General features: G+C 47.9%; 1 protein-coding gene across 2 annotated transcripts in view; it reads left to right on the top strand.

Annotated features, from left to right (window-relative positions):
* The first annotated feature begins 646 nt into the window (after positions 1-646).
* PTCH1 (patched 1) overlaps positions 647-19,987 on the top strand; it is a 64,967-nt gene continuing 45,626 nt past the window's right edge. For both annotated transcript variants that reach the window (XM_059833616.1, XM_059833615.1), the window contains exons 1-2: positions 647-847; positions 2,515-2,707. In XM_059833616.1, the coding sequence (XP_059689599.1) occupies positions 647-847; positions 2,515-2,707 (394 nt within the window). The remainder of the gene's footprint in view (positions 848-2,514; positions 2,708-19,987) is intronic.

Below are 19,987 nucleotides of genomic sequence, written 5' to 3'. Positions count from 1 at the left end.
TGCCGCGCACACGCCGGGGGAGAGCGTCAGGCAGCCGGCCGCCCGCCGCCGCGGCGGGGCCGACCGCGGAGCCCCGCCGGCCCCGCGGCCCGCGGGAAGCACCCCGGCGCTGAGGCAGGATGGTGCAGCGCGGCGAGGCAGCGCAGCAGCCGCGGCCCGCCGCGCCGCCGCCGCGCCGCCGTCGCTGAGCGCCGCTGCGGACAGCGGCTTCCCGGAGGCAGCGGCGGCCGGAGCAGGCGATTTCAGCGGGAGCGGAGGAAAGCGCGGCGGCGGCGGCGGCAGCCGGGGGGGCCCGGGGGTCGCGCCGGCCCGCCCGCCCTCGCCGGGCGCGGGGAGCGGCCGCCTGCAGCTCGGGGTCCGCGCGCGATGTGGCAATGGGAGGCGCGGGGAGCGACTCGGCCGGAGCGGCCGCGGCGGCAGCCGCCGCCCCGCGCCCCGCGTGAGGCGGCCGCGCCGCAGCAGCCCCAGCAGCAGCAGCGGCGGCGGCGGCGGCAGCAGCGGCGGCAGCCCCCGCAGCAGCAGCAGCCCGCGGCCCGCAGCGCCGCCAGCCCCCCGCGGCCCCGCCGCGCCCCCGGGCCCCCGGGCCCCGCCGCGGCGGCAGCGCCAGCGGCAGCTCCCCCGTCCCGCCGCCGGCGGCGGCGGCAACATGGCCTCGGCCGGTAACGCGTCGGAGCCGGAGACCAGCAGCAGTGCGGGCGGCGGCGGCCACCCCGGCCGGGCGGCCAGGAACGGCGGCGGGAGGCGGCGAAGGACCGGAGGGAATCGGCGCGCCGCGGCGCCCGACCGGGAGTATCTGCAGCGGCCAAGCTACTGCGATGCGGCGTTCGCCTTGGAGCAGATCTCAAAGGTGCATTCAATCTCTCACTCTTTTTTCCAGAGATACGCGCTAGTACTAGCGCTGTTTTTTCGGCGGGGGAGGAGGGAGGTGGTGTGTTTTCTCGAGGGGGTGGAAGGAGGAGATGGAAATGAAACAGCCACCAATAAAATGCTGGGAAAAAGAGAGGGACGTCTGTGACTCTTCAGTGCGGGAGAGAGTGCCCTCCTTCCCTCACTCCTCGCCCGTGCCCGCCCCGGTGCGTGCCTGCGCTGCGGAGCACCCCTCTGGTTAGGCTTCCCGAGACAGCCCGGGCTCGCTCCCGGCCTCCCCCCGGCGAGCCCCGGCCCGCTCGCCCGCTGCCCCGCTCCCTCCCCGCTTCCTTTCCGCCTCTCCGTCCCCTCGTAGCGCCCAGCCACCTCGGCAACACCGGCTCCCGGCCGGGACGGGGGAGAAAGCGGCCGGCCGCTTTCTTGGCAGAAGTTGTGCTTTTGTGAAGGTCTCCGCCGAGCGACGACTGCCCTCGGAGAGGGGGGTCCCCCAGCAGAGAAAGCTTGCGGCGGTTTTCTTCCCCCGGCGGTCGGAGGGGAAGCGAGGGCCGTGAACAGATGCCACCGTAACTCTGCCGCGCAGGTCGCGCCGGTCCCCGCGGCGCGGCGGCCGTATTGTTGGCGGGGAAGGGCCGGAGCTACCGGGGCTCCCCGCAAGCCCGGGCCGGGCCGGGCGGAGGGACGGCCCCGGCCGCCAATCTCCGCCGGCCAAAAAAAATGTTCAAAGTAAACAACGTCGAGACGGTGCCTTGCTGCAGGGATGGTTTCGCTTCAGGGAGCGGCTTTCTAGGCTTTGTGGGACGGGGGAGAGGAGGAGAGGAGGGGGAAAAAAAAAAAAAAAGAGAAAAATCCATGTGGCTGCCCTCTTCCGTTCACAAATATTGTCGTAACTTACAGATGGCTGCTCTACTTCCTAATTCAGATCACACAGCGTCTCCAAACTCTATGGAAATGAATTACTTCTGATCTTTCAGCGCTGCTCACCACGTGGGTCCTGCCTCAGCACCAGACCCCTGCTAGGAGCTGGGAATGGGGGAAACGGCAGCAAACTGCTACCCACTGGCTCGCCCTTGCCACCGCCGGTTGTGTGTCCCGTCCCCCCGTGCTTCCCCCCCCGCCCCTCCCGCCCCAGCCCTTCAGAGGGCTAAGGAGACCAGGAAAAGGGACTTTTTTCTTTCTTGTGGCTGTTGGTTCATCGGCAGTGGTTACTTCTGCCCTGCAGCCACAGGTCTTGCCAGCGCACATGCTTCGCGGCCTGAGCTGCTGGCGGTGGCTTGGGCGTGCGAAGAGCGTGGCGGGCAGCAAGGGCGCAGGGGTCCGACGTGGTGGCATCGCCCCAAACCCGCGTGTTGGTCGGGGGCGAGGATGGCTGCCAGCAGGTACATCTCGGCCTAAGCGTGGGCTGCGGGGCGGCTGCCCGGCAGGGCCGCGGGGCAAGGGCCCTGCTGGAAGGATGCCTGCTTGAGCTCCCGGCGGTCCCCGTCCTTGCTCCCAGGGATGCTGCTGCGTGGCAGCGCGCCCCGAGGGGCACCAGCCGTCTTGCTCCTGGGAGGTCTGGGGGGGCTCTCCCCGCGCACCCCTGGGCGAGGAGGGTGCGCGTCTGGCGGCCTGCCGCAGCCCCTCAACTACTGACCTCTTCTTGCCTTGCAGGGGAAGGCGACGGGACGGAAAGCGCCGCTGTGGCTGCGGGCGAAGTTTCAGAGACTGTTATTTAAACTGGGCTGTTACATTCAGAAAAACTGCGGGAAGTTTTTGGTTGTCGGCCTCCTGATATTTGGGGCTTTCGCTGTGGGATTAAGAGCAGCTAATCTCGAAACCAACGTGGAGGAGCTGTGGGTGGAAGGTAAGTCGGGGGTCCCCCTCTTTCTGCTGCCGCCCCTCCCCGCCTCGACCCGTCCCTCCCCGCCTGGCCGGCCGGGTGAAGGCGGCTTGAGCGGCGGAGGCTGGAGTGCGTGCGTGTGTACGTTTGTGCACAGGGGCTGCTCCGCGTGCCGGGGAGGCCCTGCCGCCGGCGGGGGCCGGGGCTGCCGGCGCGGAAGCCGGCGCAGCGCGGGCCGCTTGTCGAGGCGGGCGGCAGGCCTCGGGTCCGGGGCGCGCGGCCCCGGGCGGCGCGTACCACTTCCCAGCCCGCGGGGGACCGCAGCGGCGGGCCGTGCGCTCCGCGGGGGGCGCCGGGCCAGGCCGCCCCCAGCCACCCCACGCTCTCGCACCGGCCCGTCTCCCGGTGCGGCAGGGCGGCGGGCGACGCGTCTCCGCGTCCTCGTCGGCGGTGGCAGGCGGCCGCGCTGCCGGGAGGCGCCCCTCCGCCATTTTGGGAATGCGTGCGCCCGCGGCGGGGGGAGGGGGCGGGCGGCGAGGAGCGCGGCGCGGCGGGGCGGGTGCCTGTGTGTGGTCCTGTTTTTTGGACGGCTTTCAACCGTGGGGGGGAGCGTTTGTCTCAAGGTAAAAAAAAGACAAAAAAAAGCACCCCGACCCCCCCCCCCCCCCCCCCAAACAACAGAAGGAAAGCGATAAAAAAGAGGAGGGAGAGGACAGAAAAAAAAAAAGGCGGCCGAGGTGAAGCGGGGCCCGGCCGGCCGCGGCCGCCGGCAGCGGGGTGGCCGCGGGCAGTGCCCGGGGCGGGGCGCGCCGTCCTCCAGGCCCAGCCCGAAGGCGCCGGCGTAGGAAGGCAGGCAGGCAGGCTCGGTGAAAGAGAGGAGCGGTACTGCGGGGCCGGGGTATCGCGGGCTGCCTTTCGAAACAGACACCCCCCGGCCCGGGCAAAAACACGGCGGGGTGTGGGGTGAGCGGGGCGGTGTGGCCAGCGCCCCCCCTCGCAGGCCCCGTGTGTCCCTCAGGGAGAGGGGCAGCCAGCCCGGGCGGGTTACGCGGGTCTGAGAGGCACGGCTCCAGGCTGCCGGGGTTTTTGGTTTGGGGTTTTTTGGTGTTTTTTTTTTTCTCTTCTTTTATGGGGAAAAATATTATTTATTTAGCATCACATTCCCCCGTTAGGTGGGTTGACGTGAAAACGGAGTTCCTTGACTGCAGTAGTTACTCTGGGTTTATGTCAAAGTTGCTTGCAGCAGAATTTGGCTTATAAAAGTTAATATGGAGGGCTGCATAAATAATCATTACTAAATAGCTCTTTGTATGTGCGTTTGTGGAAAAGCTAGTGCTGAGTGCAAACAAAGTTAGCGGCTGTTAGGAAGGTGGTCTGTCCCGCCATGTGGATGAATTAGAGCATATAGGACTAGATGCTATCTTGGCAGATGACAGCCATATTGCGGTCAGGATGAGGTTCACGGGTCATTTACTGAGTATTAGTTTTTATGTTTTGGAAAGTAACATGTTACCAACTGAGGGTTTTTTGGTCCATGTAGTCCCGGAGCCCAAAGTATGATGAGATCTGCTGCCACCAGCCCTGAGAAACAGAGCAGGCACTGCAGGATCCCATCCGTAGGCAGAGGTGTGCATTCGGAGTCTGCACTGGTCACTAGGTCCTGTGTACCTTAAATACTAATGCAAACGGTGGTGAACATCCTTCTTTTTTCTCCACTCTTTTTTTTCCCTCTAAGTTCATGGGAGGTTGTGGCAAAGTTTCTTTTGTCAATTTTTGCTCATACGTGGTTTTGTCTCTGCTTTACTATAAGTGTTTGGTAAACAGTACGTGATTGCAGTTCCATCCAGCATGCTTCCCTGAGGTTTATTATCCTGATTATTACTGGGGTTCACTTATTTGGAAGGGTGATCCCATCCAATTAATGCCACGTGCTTTTTGTAACCATGTAATACCAAGAAGCTGCTTCCTGACGGTGTCTCTGTTACTGACCCAACAGTAAAAATGCAATTCTCAAGGAAAAAAATACGATTTGTAAAATAGCCAATTAGTTCAGTTGCTGCACTGACCTCTTCTCATGTCATTATTGCTTCATGAGTGGGGTGTGTTTGTGGAAATTCTGTGGTATAAAATCTAGTTGAAATTGATCTCTGAGGTTTTTATGGCCAAGATGAATTCATAGTGCAGCTGGTTGTACAGAGTTGACCTATGTAATTTCACATCTATTGAGTTTAGTTTTCATGTCAGAAATAAAGAATGTAAAAAATGTATTAAAACTCTGCGTTTAGAAACTCTTGCATTTCTAGATTGCAAAAAAAGGCTATCTGGTTAAGATTAAACAAAATATTCTGGATTTAATTTAAATTAACATCTAGTCTTCCCGTTCTAGCACTATGTGACTGTCTACACAAAAGAGCTTGCTAAAATGTGATTTCTTGGTAAAGACTCTGTAAATGTTCCGCTCATGAACTAGGGTGTTATACAAATAAACCTAACAAACAGCAATTGCATATTTCTGTTGCTAAACTACAGACAGAAGCACAGAGTGAGAATTTGAGATGGAATAGGTATAGAAAGAGATGGTATGAAAAACGCTGTTTTCCCTGTGCAGAAGTGGAAAGCAGTGACCAAACTTGTTTTTCTGCGCTTGTATGCACCGGGTCCTAACAGCTTTAAAGTACACTCTATGGAGGTTATTATACTAAAGGATCCTTTAGATCAAGGTTTCTTTCAGTAGAAGCGGTGGCTGAATTGTGCCCTGTTTGTTAAAATAGCTGTCTTAAGTTTTGCTTTTACCTTTTGTTTACCAAAGTTTGAATGAACTGGGCGATATTGGTCAAATATGGTAGATTACTTGAAATATATTTCAAGTAACAGTTTTGATTTGCTACTGAACCTTTTTACAGTTATTACTGCTGGATAAATTGGCAGTATTTAAATAAAGAGACTGGTTTTATATGGTGTATTTCTGAATACCATGGAGCATGGAACATAATACAGCACTGAAGTTTGCTGGAAGTAAATGGTTGCTTTAAAACCATAACACAATTAATTAAAAATAGTGAAGTGAAGTTTGAATGAGTTTTAAGACCATGCACATTCCAAGATAAATGATTAGTAGTCTGGGCCTGAAGTTATTATGGCTGAAATATTTATGTAAGAAGTTTAGAAACCCACCTGGAACGCAAACTTTCAAAGAGAGAAAAAGAAAAACAGATACCCAAAACATCATTCTCTCAGTTTTCCTGTAGTAGTCTTCCTCCTTTAGAATTTGTGCCAGCACTCTTGGCCTTCTGTGAGCCTCCTGATACCAAAGTGGCTTTCCTCTCAGATTGTTTCTTGGCACTAAGTGTTGTAGAGCAGCTTTTTTTAAATTTTTTTTTTATAGTTTTTTTAAAACACGATCCTTCTCTGGCTGCGGTTCAGAGCACTTCAGTTATTACTGTGTATCCCACAGTATGGTCTCAATCTGTGCTCCTGTCTTGTAGTCTGGCTTTCTGGCATCTTTAACTGGGACACATACCTGTTTCTCCTCAGCCCATCAGCAGGTCTGTCATCCCCATGTGCATACCTTGCTACTGGAGGATGCTTGTTTTAGTTTCTTGGGCAAACAAATTCTGGACTGGTATTTTAATGGCAGTTCTGTTATCCACAGCCATTCAGCTTTAGTTGAACTGCTGTATGTGGGTGTCCATGCATACTGGAGTTGTGGAGACTGTTCAGCATCTTTATACATCATACACCCTTGAGAGAACAAAAAGGGCTTTGCATTGATTTCCTCTGTGACTGAATTTTGTTGGACACAGATGTGCTTTTAGAAACATCCATTCATAACTAGAAAGTACTCTGGATGGAAAAGAAATCATGGCCATAACTGGTGATGTTTTTTTGCTACCACTCTAAGACCCTGTGTGTGAACAGCAGTCACGTGTAAATTCGCAGCCTCTGCTTCTGAAAGAAGGTAGTTTTGTGGCTCCAGAATTACAGGAGTCACAGGCTCCATTACGTGGAGCTTGAAATTTGGCTACTGCAATGCCTTGAATGGTGTTAATTGGAGTACCTCATAAAGGGAGAGATGGTCTAGTCTTGTTCCTTGATACTTCATTCCATGTCACCATTGTCTTGGCATTTTTTTCCCCCTCACTTTCTTCATTACTTTTTCTTCTTTAAGAGGTTGAAGATAATGGTGTTCTTTCCTTCCTTTCTTGCTTTCTGTACTTTTTGTGCTAGTCGTAGCTTAGTCCAACCTTTCCCCCTTTAAGTAGCCCTCTTCACAAAGCTGACCAAGCTCTAACATGTAGAGCCCCTTCCTTAAGCCAGTTTGGAGGAAGAGGGTGAGTGATACAGGTGGGAATAGGACAGCCTGCAGGGAAGACAAAATGCCTCAGTGGCCTTATAGTTCAGCTTTGGTACTGGGGAAAAAAGTGAGTGTGTTCTAACTGTACGTGAATTAGGACTGAGTGTGTATGGCAGAAACTGTAAGTGAAGAATTGAGCTGTGTGTGGCATTGTTTCATTTCACTCTAAAGGGGAAAAAAATCAGGTTACTCTACTGTAGTACTTATGGCCGACCCATCTTTAAATACATTAATCTACCCGTGCAACATAAGAATGAGGTGAAAATGAGGAAAGCGTGTGAGCAATGCCGGAACCAGTATGATCTCCATAGATTGTCAGTTTGCTTAACCCAGCAAGATCGAGTGCAGGTGGAGAGGAAAGTTATTCTTAAGTTCTGCCTAAGACATCAGTTAACTTTATGCTAGTATTCTTTAGAGAAACAAAAACGAATAGTAAAGGAACAGATCTTTGTGAATTTGTTGTTTCAAGGAGACAAATTTATGTGAGTGGGCTGGAGTAACATGTTTGGTTTGAGTGCAGTTAGCAGGAATTGACCCAGTCAGGTGTAATTCAGTTTTCCCACAAACATACAGATTTGTGCACAGCAGCGTAGTAGTACTGTTTTAGATGTGCTTGCACCTGCATCACCACATTGACACAGAGTAGATGGCAGAAGAGCAAAAGTTAATCTGCTGGTGAATATGAGGTGGGGTGTTGGTAGGCTGTGTGACAGTCTGGGGCGTTGTCTCTGATCACATCACCAAATCCATTAGTTTCATATGGATCAGGTGATGCAAGAGCTTACTTATCTCTGAATATGGTCTTGCACTGTGTTGTGTTCTTCAGTGTCTATTGAAAGTTCATTGAAAGGTGAAAATTTCCAAGTCCACTCTTTTGTTTGAATTAAGTACGGTTATTTATTATGTGGTTTCTCAAATGGGAAAGTAGCAGTGGTGCTTTCTCATGATGGCTGAAGGATGGTCATCTGGGCAACATGCTCTTTTTAACGTTTACTGGTCAAAATGGAAGAGTATTTCAGTCCATGGAAAAGTAACATCAAATTCTAATATTTAAGCTTTACATGATGTTTGTGGATAAAAACATCAGGACAGTGGGTATTACATTCCTGTGAAGTTGAACTCCATCTGTTTCTGTACATAGAAGGTTGTTAAGAAAAGATGTTTAAAGCTTTTAGTAACATGAATGTTTGATTGTCATCTTTCAAGGGCTTGCTATTAAATTCAAAATCACTGGGGGTCTCTGTTAAGTTCCATCTTGCCAGATATGCACATCACTGCTCGGAGTTGGTGCTCATAGCTGAAAAGCTCATACATCAAAAAAACCCCCCAGCTTCAGTGTTTAAAAGTCCTCTGTCATCTGTAAAAGTTTTAATGAAGGTATTGCGTGTGACCATTCTTTGGTCATTGAGAAGGTAAAGGGTGAAATCCTGAACTCACTGAATGTGGTGGCAGAACTTGGAATGACTTTAGCATAGCTAGGCCTTTACCCATGTACAAAGCCACAGCAGACTAACAGCGTGCCCCTGCTCTACCTCTTCTGGGAAGGGCAAGGGGAGGATCTCCTCCTCTAGGACAGGCACCCCTCTAAGCTGGAGGTGCATGGTTGCACAGTTCCTTCTGCATTTCAGACTTTAGAAGCATTTAATTTACTCAAGGCTGCAGAAAATTAATCTTCATTATTATTTCCAAACTTAAGACACTGTCGGCAATGTCTGTGCCGGAATGTGCCCTACAGATCCTTGTTTGGCAGGGTCCATTTCCTCCTTAGTTGAAATGTGTATTTAAACAGGGCAGTGCCTTGGCTGCACCATCTCTCTCTTCTCTTCTGAGCTTTGAGTGTTATCTTGCACTCTGGGGATTTTGCTGCTTATGAACAGGGTGTGAAGGCATTTCTGTAGTTCTGGAGAGCTTGGAGATTTTGATACAGAAATCCTGGAGTGAAATAGAACAGTTGAAATCAACATTGCTTTATTGTTGGTCCCCATGCCGCTGCTGCTGAGCAGTAACGGGGAATGTAGATAAGCAGAAGAGCTAGCTCAGCTGTAGGGCTGGCTGTTGCCGGAGTTGTGGTGCTATGTGGAGGTGGTGGTGAGTGGTTGGAGATCTACTACCAGCTCGGTCCTGTTACCTGCTAAGTGGACTGTCTTTTTTTTGTAGAGTACAGGCCTTGCTTTCTCATTATTCCTCAGCAGACACTGGGTTCAGACAAGTGAACGCTAAAAGCCATGGATACTCAAACTTGCTTTCAACAGAAGATGCATTAAGGAAAACTCTAGCTCCTCACCCTGACTCCATCCGTTTTCATGATTTATTTTTCCTGTGGGAGGACATGGTCCAAGCCCTGTTACTAAATAGTATTTGTGGTGGTTCCCCAGAAAGTAGTAATACTACAGAGCGTATGCACGTAACAGTTCCTGACTGCTCAACAAATTTAAAGGCTGTTGCATGCAAGTGGATGTTTCAGTTACACATAACTGTTAGGAGGCTCCAAAATATGACAGCTTCCAGATGTATGAACCGACTGATCCCTTGGTTTAGATTATGCACCACAGCTGATGCCTAGATTAGTACTAGCTGGACAAAGCTATGGGAGATTTGTCTGGTTTCCACAATGCCATGTTTATATTTCATTTGGATTTCTCCTTCAAAGCTGACCTCCTTATGACCTGTTGGAGCTGTGTCCACTAGGATGCTAGTTTTAACGTGTCTGCAACTGCTTTCCTTTTGGTGTCTAATGGAACATGTTCTCATTTTGACACTCACGGACTTACAATGCACAATCCTTTTAACAGTGAATTACGTGCTTCAACCTGTGAGCACTCAGGTAAAATGGTGCTTGTAAAGTTTTCTGCCCCACAGCTAGCTTTTTAAGAATATTCTGATTGGTTAAAACAGTGCTTTGGTCATAGACCTTGTGGGGCTGTTCCTTGTCAGGCATTTTCTTCTGAATATAGAATAAAGTTCAGTCTTCCAGCCTTTGCACAGTGCTTTTTCTCTCTGCAAGTCATGGCGTGGATATACATGGTTCTAGCTGCTCTTTTTGGAGTTCAGCAGGAGCTAGAATGCAGAATTTTACCAAGAAGTTCATTCTTCTTTGTGTCTACTGTACAGTTAGATATATTTTCTCAATCATCTTCATTTATCTTCAGTACGCCTTTGATTCTTTTCATTTCTCTAATCTCTCCTGCCTTGTATTACGCAGGAGGTCTTCCCCCATTTGTGTTCGTGAGTTACTCTACCTGGGAAGACCTGAAGAAATCAGTAAAACTCCTTAAGGGCTAAGTGACAGTTCTACAATAAGAAGTGTAGTCCCCTGTCAGAGTTCAGAAGGAGACACAACTTTAATTATTACTTACAGAAACTCTATGGTTTTCTACTATTGATGCTTTACCGGGGGTAACAGATTCCCGAGATGGCGCCTTATGACAAGAAAACTCAGCACTTCGAAGTATGATTTCTGCACTGAAAATGCATGCTATCTTATAACAGTCACTTTATTTCTGTGCCCATGAATCAAGGAGAACAGGAAAATGTTTTGCTCCTGTTTTGCATGATCTGTGCTATTTTATTATCCACTTACAGTGTGCTAAATATGACCAGTGAATACCGGATACAGTAAGCTGTGTTCATCCTTGCTGTTAATTGACTCGGAATAATTTTTCGTTGTACATTGCACTAGAAATAGATGGAGTGGAGTTACAAGGAGTAATTTTTAATTCAGAATTTAAAAATAAAATCTAATTTTTCTTAACTCCTTTTTTGCTGCATAAACTTAGTTTAATAGCTGTAAATACAGTTTACTCACTATTGTTTTTTCACTGTTATTTTCATTCAGTATCACCTCAGTTGCTATAAACATCCTGAATTTGGCAGAAATGGTAATTTAGTGAGGTAAAAAGCCCTTTGTGGAAACTGCTGACCATACAGACGTTTTGATGTATGGAGAATTTTAATTTTAGTTTTTAGAATGAATGTCTTGGCTTTAACTTCTGCTTGGTTTTGGAAAACTTAGTTATTTCAGTCCTTGAGCAAAATATATAAGAGGTAAGGAATGAGCAGAACCATAACCTGACTCTTTCTGCAAAGGTGCTGCTCCTTTAGAGAATTGTACTGAACTTAATTCCAGCTTCAAATATACAAGTAATCATTGTATATTTGAAACATCTGTATTTCGCTCATGTGCAAGAAAAAGCTGATATTTTCAAGGCACATGTGCAGTGTTGTACAGCCATATACCTGAAGCTGGAACCGAGCCCTTAAACTGTAATACGGTCTTCATCTACTAACAGTAAGATAAATTAAAAGAAACAGCCTTCTCTTGTTTACCAGTCTGATGCATTTCTGCTTTTCAGTCAGTAACCAAAAGCTAAGCACAACAAACTAGAAATGAGCACTGTTAAGTCAAGTTGTATGATTTTTTTCCCCCCTTAAATCATTGCTTAAGGGCTTCTGGCTCCTAGCTCAGGAATCCTGCCCAAAAATGCCAGATGTATTACACAGTCAAGTATTGCAATGTAAATAGTGTTCTGTGCCATGAGAGCAGGGTGGTCCATCTCCTAGTTTAAAAAAAAAAAAAAAATAGAAGAAAAGGGAAAAATCCACATGCTCTGAAATAAGCACAGTAGTTGTAGTGTTACTTGTGTTTCTGGCTGCACAACCAGTATTTTGGAGCTGAAAGAACGCAGAAAAATTAGTGCTTTGGACTAGCAGATAATAGTAACTGAAACTGAGATGCTAGAAAGCAAGATGTGTCTTGGCTGAGGCTGCTTAATTTAGTCAAACAGGCATGTAATAAGTAAAATATTAAAGTAAAGGCCATTGCTGACAGGCAAAACCTGTTACTTTACCTTATTGTGAACAGCAGTCTCGTGCACATGGAAGCAGAGCGGACAAAGGATGGGAAGTAGGGAAGGCCGAGGCATAGGGTTCTTCTCAACCTCATGCTGTGTTATGGAAAGACTGGGTGTGTTGCTGCACCTTGTGAGTATAAATATTGCTGAGCTCTTCTTGGTTTTAATTAAATACCCTTTGCTGTATATTAACAGTGACTTACCTTCCAGTGTGCTTATCTTCTTCAGACACGGTAGTGGGTATAGGAGGTTTAGTTGCACATTTTTCCATTTTGTGTAAGAACATGTCATTTCATAACATTTAAAACCAGTTGAAAGGAGATTCCATAGATCTGACCTGAAAGGAAATTGCCAAGGGTGATGCAGTAATCAGATTTACGTTTGGGTTATCTGACAAATCTGTGAATTGCCATGGCTTCCTTGGGTGTGTGCAGAGGGGAAAGGGGTTATAGGAACTTATTTGTATGTGATAAACTGTATTTAAATAGCTCCAGGAATGTAATCCCAAAGCAGACCTCAGTGTTAGCTCCTCGGTGAGACACTCAGAAGAAAAATAAGCTTTAGGAACTCATTTAAACCTCTCCTTTCCTGCTGACACTATGATAACATTAAAAAAACCCGCTATCCATTACAACTTCAAATTTTTCTTCCTAAGTTACCTTTTCTGTAACAGTGAAAAAAAAGTATACAGGTACTTAGAGAAGACAGGTTCTTGCAGCAGTTTTCCTGGGGAGTATTTCCTGTTCTTTTACCTTATTTGCCTCTTGACGTGGGCCTGATTCTGGTTCCATTTACACCAGTCTTACTGTACTGACTTCTTGAGGGGGGTTCCCCATACTCAGGAAAGAAACCCTTGCTGTTTAGAAGCTGATGCTGTTTAAGTGGTAGAAAACAGAAAATATGATATTCTGTTGCAAATTATTAAGATCAAGAAACTAAAACGTGCTTAGTATGACTTCCAAATGTAGATAAAAGTTAGCAACTTGAGAGAATTGTGATCAGGTGTAAACATCTATTAACTGCTCTTTCTAGAGATTTGGGGAAATAGGATGACCTTTTTTTATTCTTTTTTCCTTTTTTTTCTCCCTTTTTTTTTTTAATAGGCTACAGTTTCACATGGCTTGCAAAAGAAATCTTTCTCCCTTTTTGTTTCCCACACCAATTGATTTATCATTTTGCTTGCAAGCAGACTTAGAATGTTAGGGCAGGAACACACTCACTTTTTTCTCGTAACTTTTTTGTTGCGGACCGAAACCAGTTGACTTGAATAAATTTTTCTGCGGTCTGAATGAAGCCAGCAACGTGGAAAAATCTTGCCATTCAGAGCCGTCTGAATGTACATTTCAGCCACACAGTAAGCTGTATTGGTAGGCAGTGGACTGCTAAATACAACCATTTTTCGCAGCAGAGAGTTAGACAGGTGATTAGCATAATTAGCACAGAGTAGGCTATACATATGGTAATGTTAAGTGTGTAAATGCCAGCTGCGGTGTAAAATTTATGTCAGGGGTCGACAGGGCTGTGCGAAAGTATTGTGTTACAGCTGCAGGTCAAAGCCTCCATTGCTTTACCCCCTTTTCTCTTGTTGGTGAATGCGCTAAACAGAAGAGAAAGACGGACAGAAATATAACAGATAAGGCTTTGATTGAACAGCCTGGTTCTGTGCAAGAGGGACTGCTCTTAAAAAAAAAAAAAAAATGAAAACCCCAGAAAACTACACACACACATGCAAAACAAAAGTCCCCCTCTTTCGCTATAGATTTTACTGTGCATCATGCCAGCTACAGAAGTGTTGCTGTCTTTGAGCGATGTTGTTGTGATGGGGGGGGGAAATCGAGGCTGGTAATTATGCTTTAAGGACTAAACACAAACAAAAAACTTGAATTCACCTTCTCCTTTCTGCATTCCAACCCACTTTTTTTTTTTAATGTCTCTGTTACTTACTGCACTTAGGGGGCTAGGAATTAAATAGTCTTGAAGGTGACAGCATTACATGTAATAAAATCTCAACAGCGCAACAATCTTCAAGCTGCATGACTGGTTTTAGACTAAGTGCCAGAAGTTCCTCTGTGGTTTTGTGTGTGGGTTGCTACGCTTATTCCCCAGGTTCCTCCCACCTCCTAAACCACTAAATTCTTTATAAATTAAAAATGACTAATACAGGTTTCTCCTTTTAAAGGAGCACAGCGTCGAAGGGCACACATCTTTTTAAACAGCTGATGGGGAAATCTGTAAATCTCTTTGTTGCCGTAAACTGTTCATTCATATATTTCACTTGCAATTTTTTTCCCCCCTTTTGTATTTTTTGTAGTCGGCTGTAAGGAGTGGTGGTGTTGACAGAATATAGTTCACACCACACTGACCTTGTGATGAAACTTCCTCACAGCCGCAGGGGGTCCTTATGAATCGGCCCCTAATCCAGCTAATCCCGCTCGCAACAAAATCATGAAAGTGGCTCCCAGCGATGTGTGTTGCCCTGCACAGATGCGCCGGGAAGGCGCGGCGTTGGAAATGCATCAGCGCGGCGCCGTGCCGTTCCTCGGGGCCGGGGGCTGCCCTTGTGCGCGGTCCCGCGCAGCGGCCGGGGCGGGAGGGACCGGCCCGCGGCGCTGCGCTCGCCGCCGAGGGGCGAGGCCGCCTCCGCCGAAGCCGAGCCGGGGCGGGGCGGGGGGGAGGAAGGGGTTCCCGTGGTGCCAAGGGCTGAGGGCGGGGGTGGAGAGCGCCGCCAGCAGCGGCGGCGTCGCCGGGCGGGTTTGAGGCGGTGCCGGCACGGTCTCCCAACACCGGCCGTGTGCCCGCGGCGGCGGCGGCGGCAGCGGCGCGTCTCCACCCTGCCTAGCGCTTCTGCTAGTTGCACGTTCAAAGGGAGAACGGACCGTTGTTGTAGCCTGGTGGGCTTGGTAGCAAAGTGGAATTACCTGCGTCACCAGACTAGCCAAAAGTAGGAAATAAAGGTTGCGTTGCCGGGTGTGTTTGGTTATTTGCTTAACTTTCTTTCCCAGCCCTTTCTGCTTCGGAATAAACTTGGCCATATCGTCACGCTCTCGGAGTATCTGACGGGAATCCCTGCTTGCCTCCTGCACAAAATGAAATGCGCTCTTTACTGCTCCGTGTGAATAGCAAGCAAACTGTGAAAAATGGGCCTCCTGACAGATGCAGCGCTGTCTTGGGAGCTGGTGGCCAGTAAGAAATACCGAGCTGGGGGAGCCGTGACAGGCAGCAGGTTCGGTGCTGGGGGGAGTGCTGACCTGACCTGATTGTGTCCAACAGTGAGAGCAGTTCTGCTTCAGTGCAAAGCCATTCAGAAGGAAGCTGCTTAGGCAACAACAGATGGTACAGCAAGCAGCTGGTACGGAATACTTGAAAGAAACTGTACCGTGTTTCATAACATGTTCATTCCTTTCATTTTTCTATATGTTAGTTTTGTCGTCTCCTAAAAGCACTATTTGGGAAATGGTATCCCCTAAAAGGTTCTGGATGAAGAGTTTTTTTCCTTGCTGTTTGCGGCTCCTTTAAAAAAAAATGCATTCGAATTTTGTGCTACTCCACGTACAGATGAAATTTGTGCTATCCCAGGAGTACAGATGAAAAGACTTAAAAATGCTGCTTTTAACCACACAGGAAAACAATTACATATTTGAGGAAAGGGCACTGAGAGGTTAAATGAAAAGTTGGGCCTAGAGGAGAGCTGACTGCTGTGGAACAACACAGCAAATTGTTTTTAACATATTACCCAGCAGAAGCTCTTATTCAAGTTAAAGTAACTTAGAACAATTATGTTCAGCTGTTTTTAAATCGTTAGGTTTAGACCTCGAAGCCCCTTACCTACCCTCCTCAGCAGAACTCCTGGAAACTTAGTCACTTTCACGTACAGTTCAGGATTTTGGCCTGTTACAAAGCGTATTCAGATGGTTTTTTAAATTAACAAAAAATAAAAATTCAGCTTTGCTTCTCCATGGATGTAAACTGTTACATGACCATAAACTGTTGGAGAGTTGCAGTAATCTGTATTAGCTGCCTGTCCTCACTGTAGGCCATCTCCCTGATTTCTAAGAAAAAGCGGAGTTGAGAGTCCTGTATTCCTTTGCTACTTCAGCCAGAAAATTCCGTAGTTGGCCTTCTCCACCAAAAGCTGTGGCTCAGCTCTGACCTGAAAGGATCATGTCTTTGGAAGAAAGGATAGTTTGCCCTCCATGCCCATTCATTCCTCAGTCTCTTTGTTGGGATGGTCAACAAGGATACCAATTGTGATGGTGGTTTTCTATAATATGGACACCTGCCCACTAGGAAATGGACTGAGACCACCAACCCATTTCACATCAGCTAGCAAACAGCTGTCAGATGGTAAACAACTTGTGGTCACTATTGTTCCTGGCTGGATTAGAACCAGTGACCCAGAGGTGAACAGCTCATATCCTGTTACCAAGGTCATGTGTCGCAGCTCAGTAAGCAGCTACTGCGTTTTACGTTTAATTGGAAAGTTTGAATTGCGTGTATCAGTTTTGTGTGTTATTGTACATTTCAAAACTGCTTGCGTGTTGGGTTTTTTTTTCAGTTTGTACTGTTGAATTTGTTCATTTTGATTTGGTTTGTTTTACTGCACTTTTCCAGTTTCTCAACCCAGAGGGGCACCAAGCAAGAAAAGCATCAAAAAAGGTCTAATTTTTTTAATAATATGTCTATTTTACCCAATCAGTAATAATATTTTTCTGCTTATGGGCAGTACAGATGCATACATGTAAGATAAGCTTTTATTTGATTTTTGGGAAGAAAAGGTTTTAGCTCCTAAGATTGCAGGGAAGGTTTCCCACTACAAGCAGAGGCAGCTGTTGTTGGGCTGTCTTCCTGAGCGTGCAGACATCTTTGTGTCCTTGTCATAGCTCTAAACTTTGTCCAACTGTGACAGAATGAAAAGCCGTCTTTGATGTGTGTTTTTATTTTTGCTATTCATAATCATGTCAGCATTAATGAAATTTGTAACAGCAATGCTGGAGTCATCGCCAGCATGTGTGAGAAGTAACTTAACTCATATCATATGATGGCTTGGGAGATAAAAAGCAGCTTTTTGAAGTGCTTTGTTGTGGGTTTTTTTGTAACTTTTTTGCATTTGTAGGCCACAATCTTTTATCTTTGCTTTTTTTTTTTTTAAAAAAAAAAAAAAAAGCAAACCCAAAGAACCTGGTGTTACCTAGTTTTCAGTGGACAGAAATGGTTCAGATGGTCACATTGCTCCTAGATTTTCCCAGAAGTCAGCAGTGCGAAGGAGAGATTGAATTGGTTAAATCTTCACTTTGGGATGTGATGGTATTGCAGACAGACAGTGTCCTTTTGTTGGATGTTATAATAGGGAAGAAGGAGAAGTGTAGAGTGTCCACCTGGACTTTGGGAAGCGAGATGGCAGGGCGCAGGTTGTCTTAACCTGGGCAGGCACACCCATCACTACTCCATGTGAGCTATACAGATGCAGAAATGTGTATTCAGCAGAATAAATCCTGTGCAAGAAAACCTAGACACAGCATGGAATTTCTGGCTGCCTGTAGTCCAGTGCTGGCATAGATCATGTCTGATTACATTATAAAGATGATAATTTTTCACTGAGCTATTGCACAGCCCATTGAACAACCATGTAATCTCTTTAAGACGCTGATTGCTTACCACTGTGGTCTAGCTCTTGTAAGCTCATAATTTCTCAACGGATTATTTTTTTTGGTAGCTGAATTTCAGTCACTCCCTATGAAGTCTTTATTTTACCTAGTTAAGTAAATGAGCAGTAAAAAATCATTGCAGGTAGCCCAGACTTTTTAAAAATATAATCCTGATGGGCTTATGAGAGCCGTCCTTAGCATTGTTTGAATATCAGATGCATCAAATGCATGATAATGTATTACAGTCAGTAGTTAATAAATTCAGAGCTCAACCATGTAAACCAGCAGCAGTTGGAACTCTACAAATAGACAGCATTTAAAATTAAAGGAGTGGACATGCCAACTAGTCCCATTTCTTGTACTGATTGAACTTAAATTTCAGTGAAAGTGTCTTGCGTTTCCTCGCAGCAAACCGTTTTACCCCTGTACTCTGCCAGTCGGGCCTAGAGAATGATGATTCTGAGGAAAGTGCTGTCTTCCCTGCTCTTCTGTCAGGGTGCTGACTAATACTGTCTGTGTGCAGAAAAACTACATTCTGTTGCTGACAAAGAGCAGCACAGACAAGCTCAGACATCCGAGAGAACGTGAAGAGAGAACTCCCTAGAGAGCAACAGGAAGCTTTAAATCAAAAGGCCATTATTTTTCTGTGCCCAGTAAGAGGCAGGGTAATCTTCATTCTGCCAGAGAACTCCAACTCTTCATATCAGTTTCTTTATAGGAGGTTTCAATCCTGTGTGAGCAGTACTTGGCTGCTATGTTTTGTTGTCATGAGGTCTGTGCTCCTTTGTCAGTAAAAATGGAAATTGTCACTGGTGTCATTAGGTACTGCCTTCTGGTATGTGGCAGGTGTGAATACTTCTAATCCCAGTACGCAGTTAGGACAGGGAGGCAAAGCTGTGGCTGGCTGGCTTATCTGCATACCATCATAGTGGACTGAAACTAGTTTCATTTTGTATTTTTTGAGCAACACCTGTGCATGTGTGTCACCGAGCCTGGCCTCGGTGCCGGGGAAGGTTATGGAGAGGCTCATCTTGAGGGCGCTCACGGGACACGTGCAGGATAACCAAGGGATCAGGCCCAGCCAGCACGGGTTCATGAAAGGCAGGTCCTGCTTGACCAACCTGATCTCCTTCTATGACCAGGTGACCCGCCTAGTGGATGAGGGGAAGGCTGTTGATGTTGTCTACCTGGACTTCAGCAAAGCCTTTGACACTGTTCCCCACAGTATTCTCCTAGAGAAGCTGGCGACTCGTGGTTTAGACAGGTACACTCTTCGCTGGGTAAAAAACTGGCTGGATGGCCGAGCCCAGAGGGTTGTGGTGAATGGGGTGAAATCCAGCTGGCGGCCGGTCACAAGCGGAGTCCCCCAGGGCTCGGTTTTGGGACCGGTCTTGTTTAATGTCTTCATTGATGATCTGGATGAGGGGATAGAGTGCTCCCTCAGCAAGTTTGCAGACGACACCAAGTTGGGAGGGAGTGTTGATCTGCTTGAGGGTAGGAAGGCTCTGCAGAGGGATCTGGACAGGCTGGATGGATGGGCTGAGGCCAACCGGATGAAGTTCAATAAGGCCAAGTGCCGGGTTCTACACTTCGGCCACAACAACCCCAGGCAACGCTACAGGCTTGGGGATGAGTGGCTGGAAAGTTCCCCCGCAGAAAAGGACCTGGGGGTGTTGATCGACAGCCGGTTGAATATGAGCCAGCAGTGTGCCCAGGTGGCCAAGAAGGCCAACGGCATCCTGGCCTGTATCAGAAATGGTGTGGCCAGCAGGAGCAGGGAGGTGATCATGCCTCTGTACTCGGCTCTGGTGAGGCCGCACCTCGAATACTGTGTTCAGTTTTGGGCCCCTCACTACAAGAAGGACATTGAGGTGCTGGAGCGTGTCCAGAGAAGGGCGACGAAGCTGGTGAGGGGTCTGGAACACAAGTCTTATGAGGAGCGGCTGAGGGAGCTGGGGTTGTTTAGCCTGGAGAAGAGGAGGCTGAGGGGAGACCTTATCGCTCTCTACAACTACCTGAAAGGGGGTTGCAGAGAGGTGGGTGTTGGTCTCTTCTCCCAAGTGACTAGTGACAGGACTAGAGGAAATGGCCTCAAGTTGCGACAGGGGAGGTTCAGGCTAGACATTAGGAAAAAGTTCTTCACTGAGAGAGTGGTGAAACACTGGAATAGGCTGCCCAGGGAGGTGGTAGAGTCACCCTCCCTGGAGGTATTCAAGGAGCGTGTGGATGTGGCATTGTGGGATGTAGCTTGATGGACATGGTGCTGTGTGGTGTTGGGTGGGTTGTGGCTTGTTATTGTTGTTGTGTGGCGTGGGTTTTGTGGTTTTTTTTTTTTTTTTTTTTTTTTTTTTTCCCAGGTTGGACTCGATGATCTTACAGGTCTTTTCCAACCGTACTGATTCTGTGATTCTGTGATTCTGTAATAGAGATGCATAGGGGAACAGCACAGGAGAGG

This window comes from Gavia stellata, chromosome Z, assembly GCF_030936135.1.
Source record: "Gavia stellata isolate bGavSte3 chromosome Z, bGavSte3.hap2, whole genome shotgun sequence".
Taxonomy (NCBI): domain Eukaryota; kingdom Metazoa; phylum Chordata; class Aves; order Gaviiformes; family Gaviidae; genus Gavia; species Gavia stellata.
Note: the sequence above shows the minus strand (reverse complement) of the source record. Positions and strands in the feature narration are given on the sequence as shown.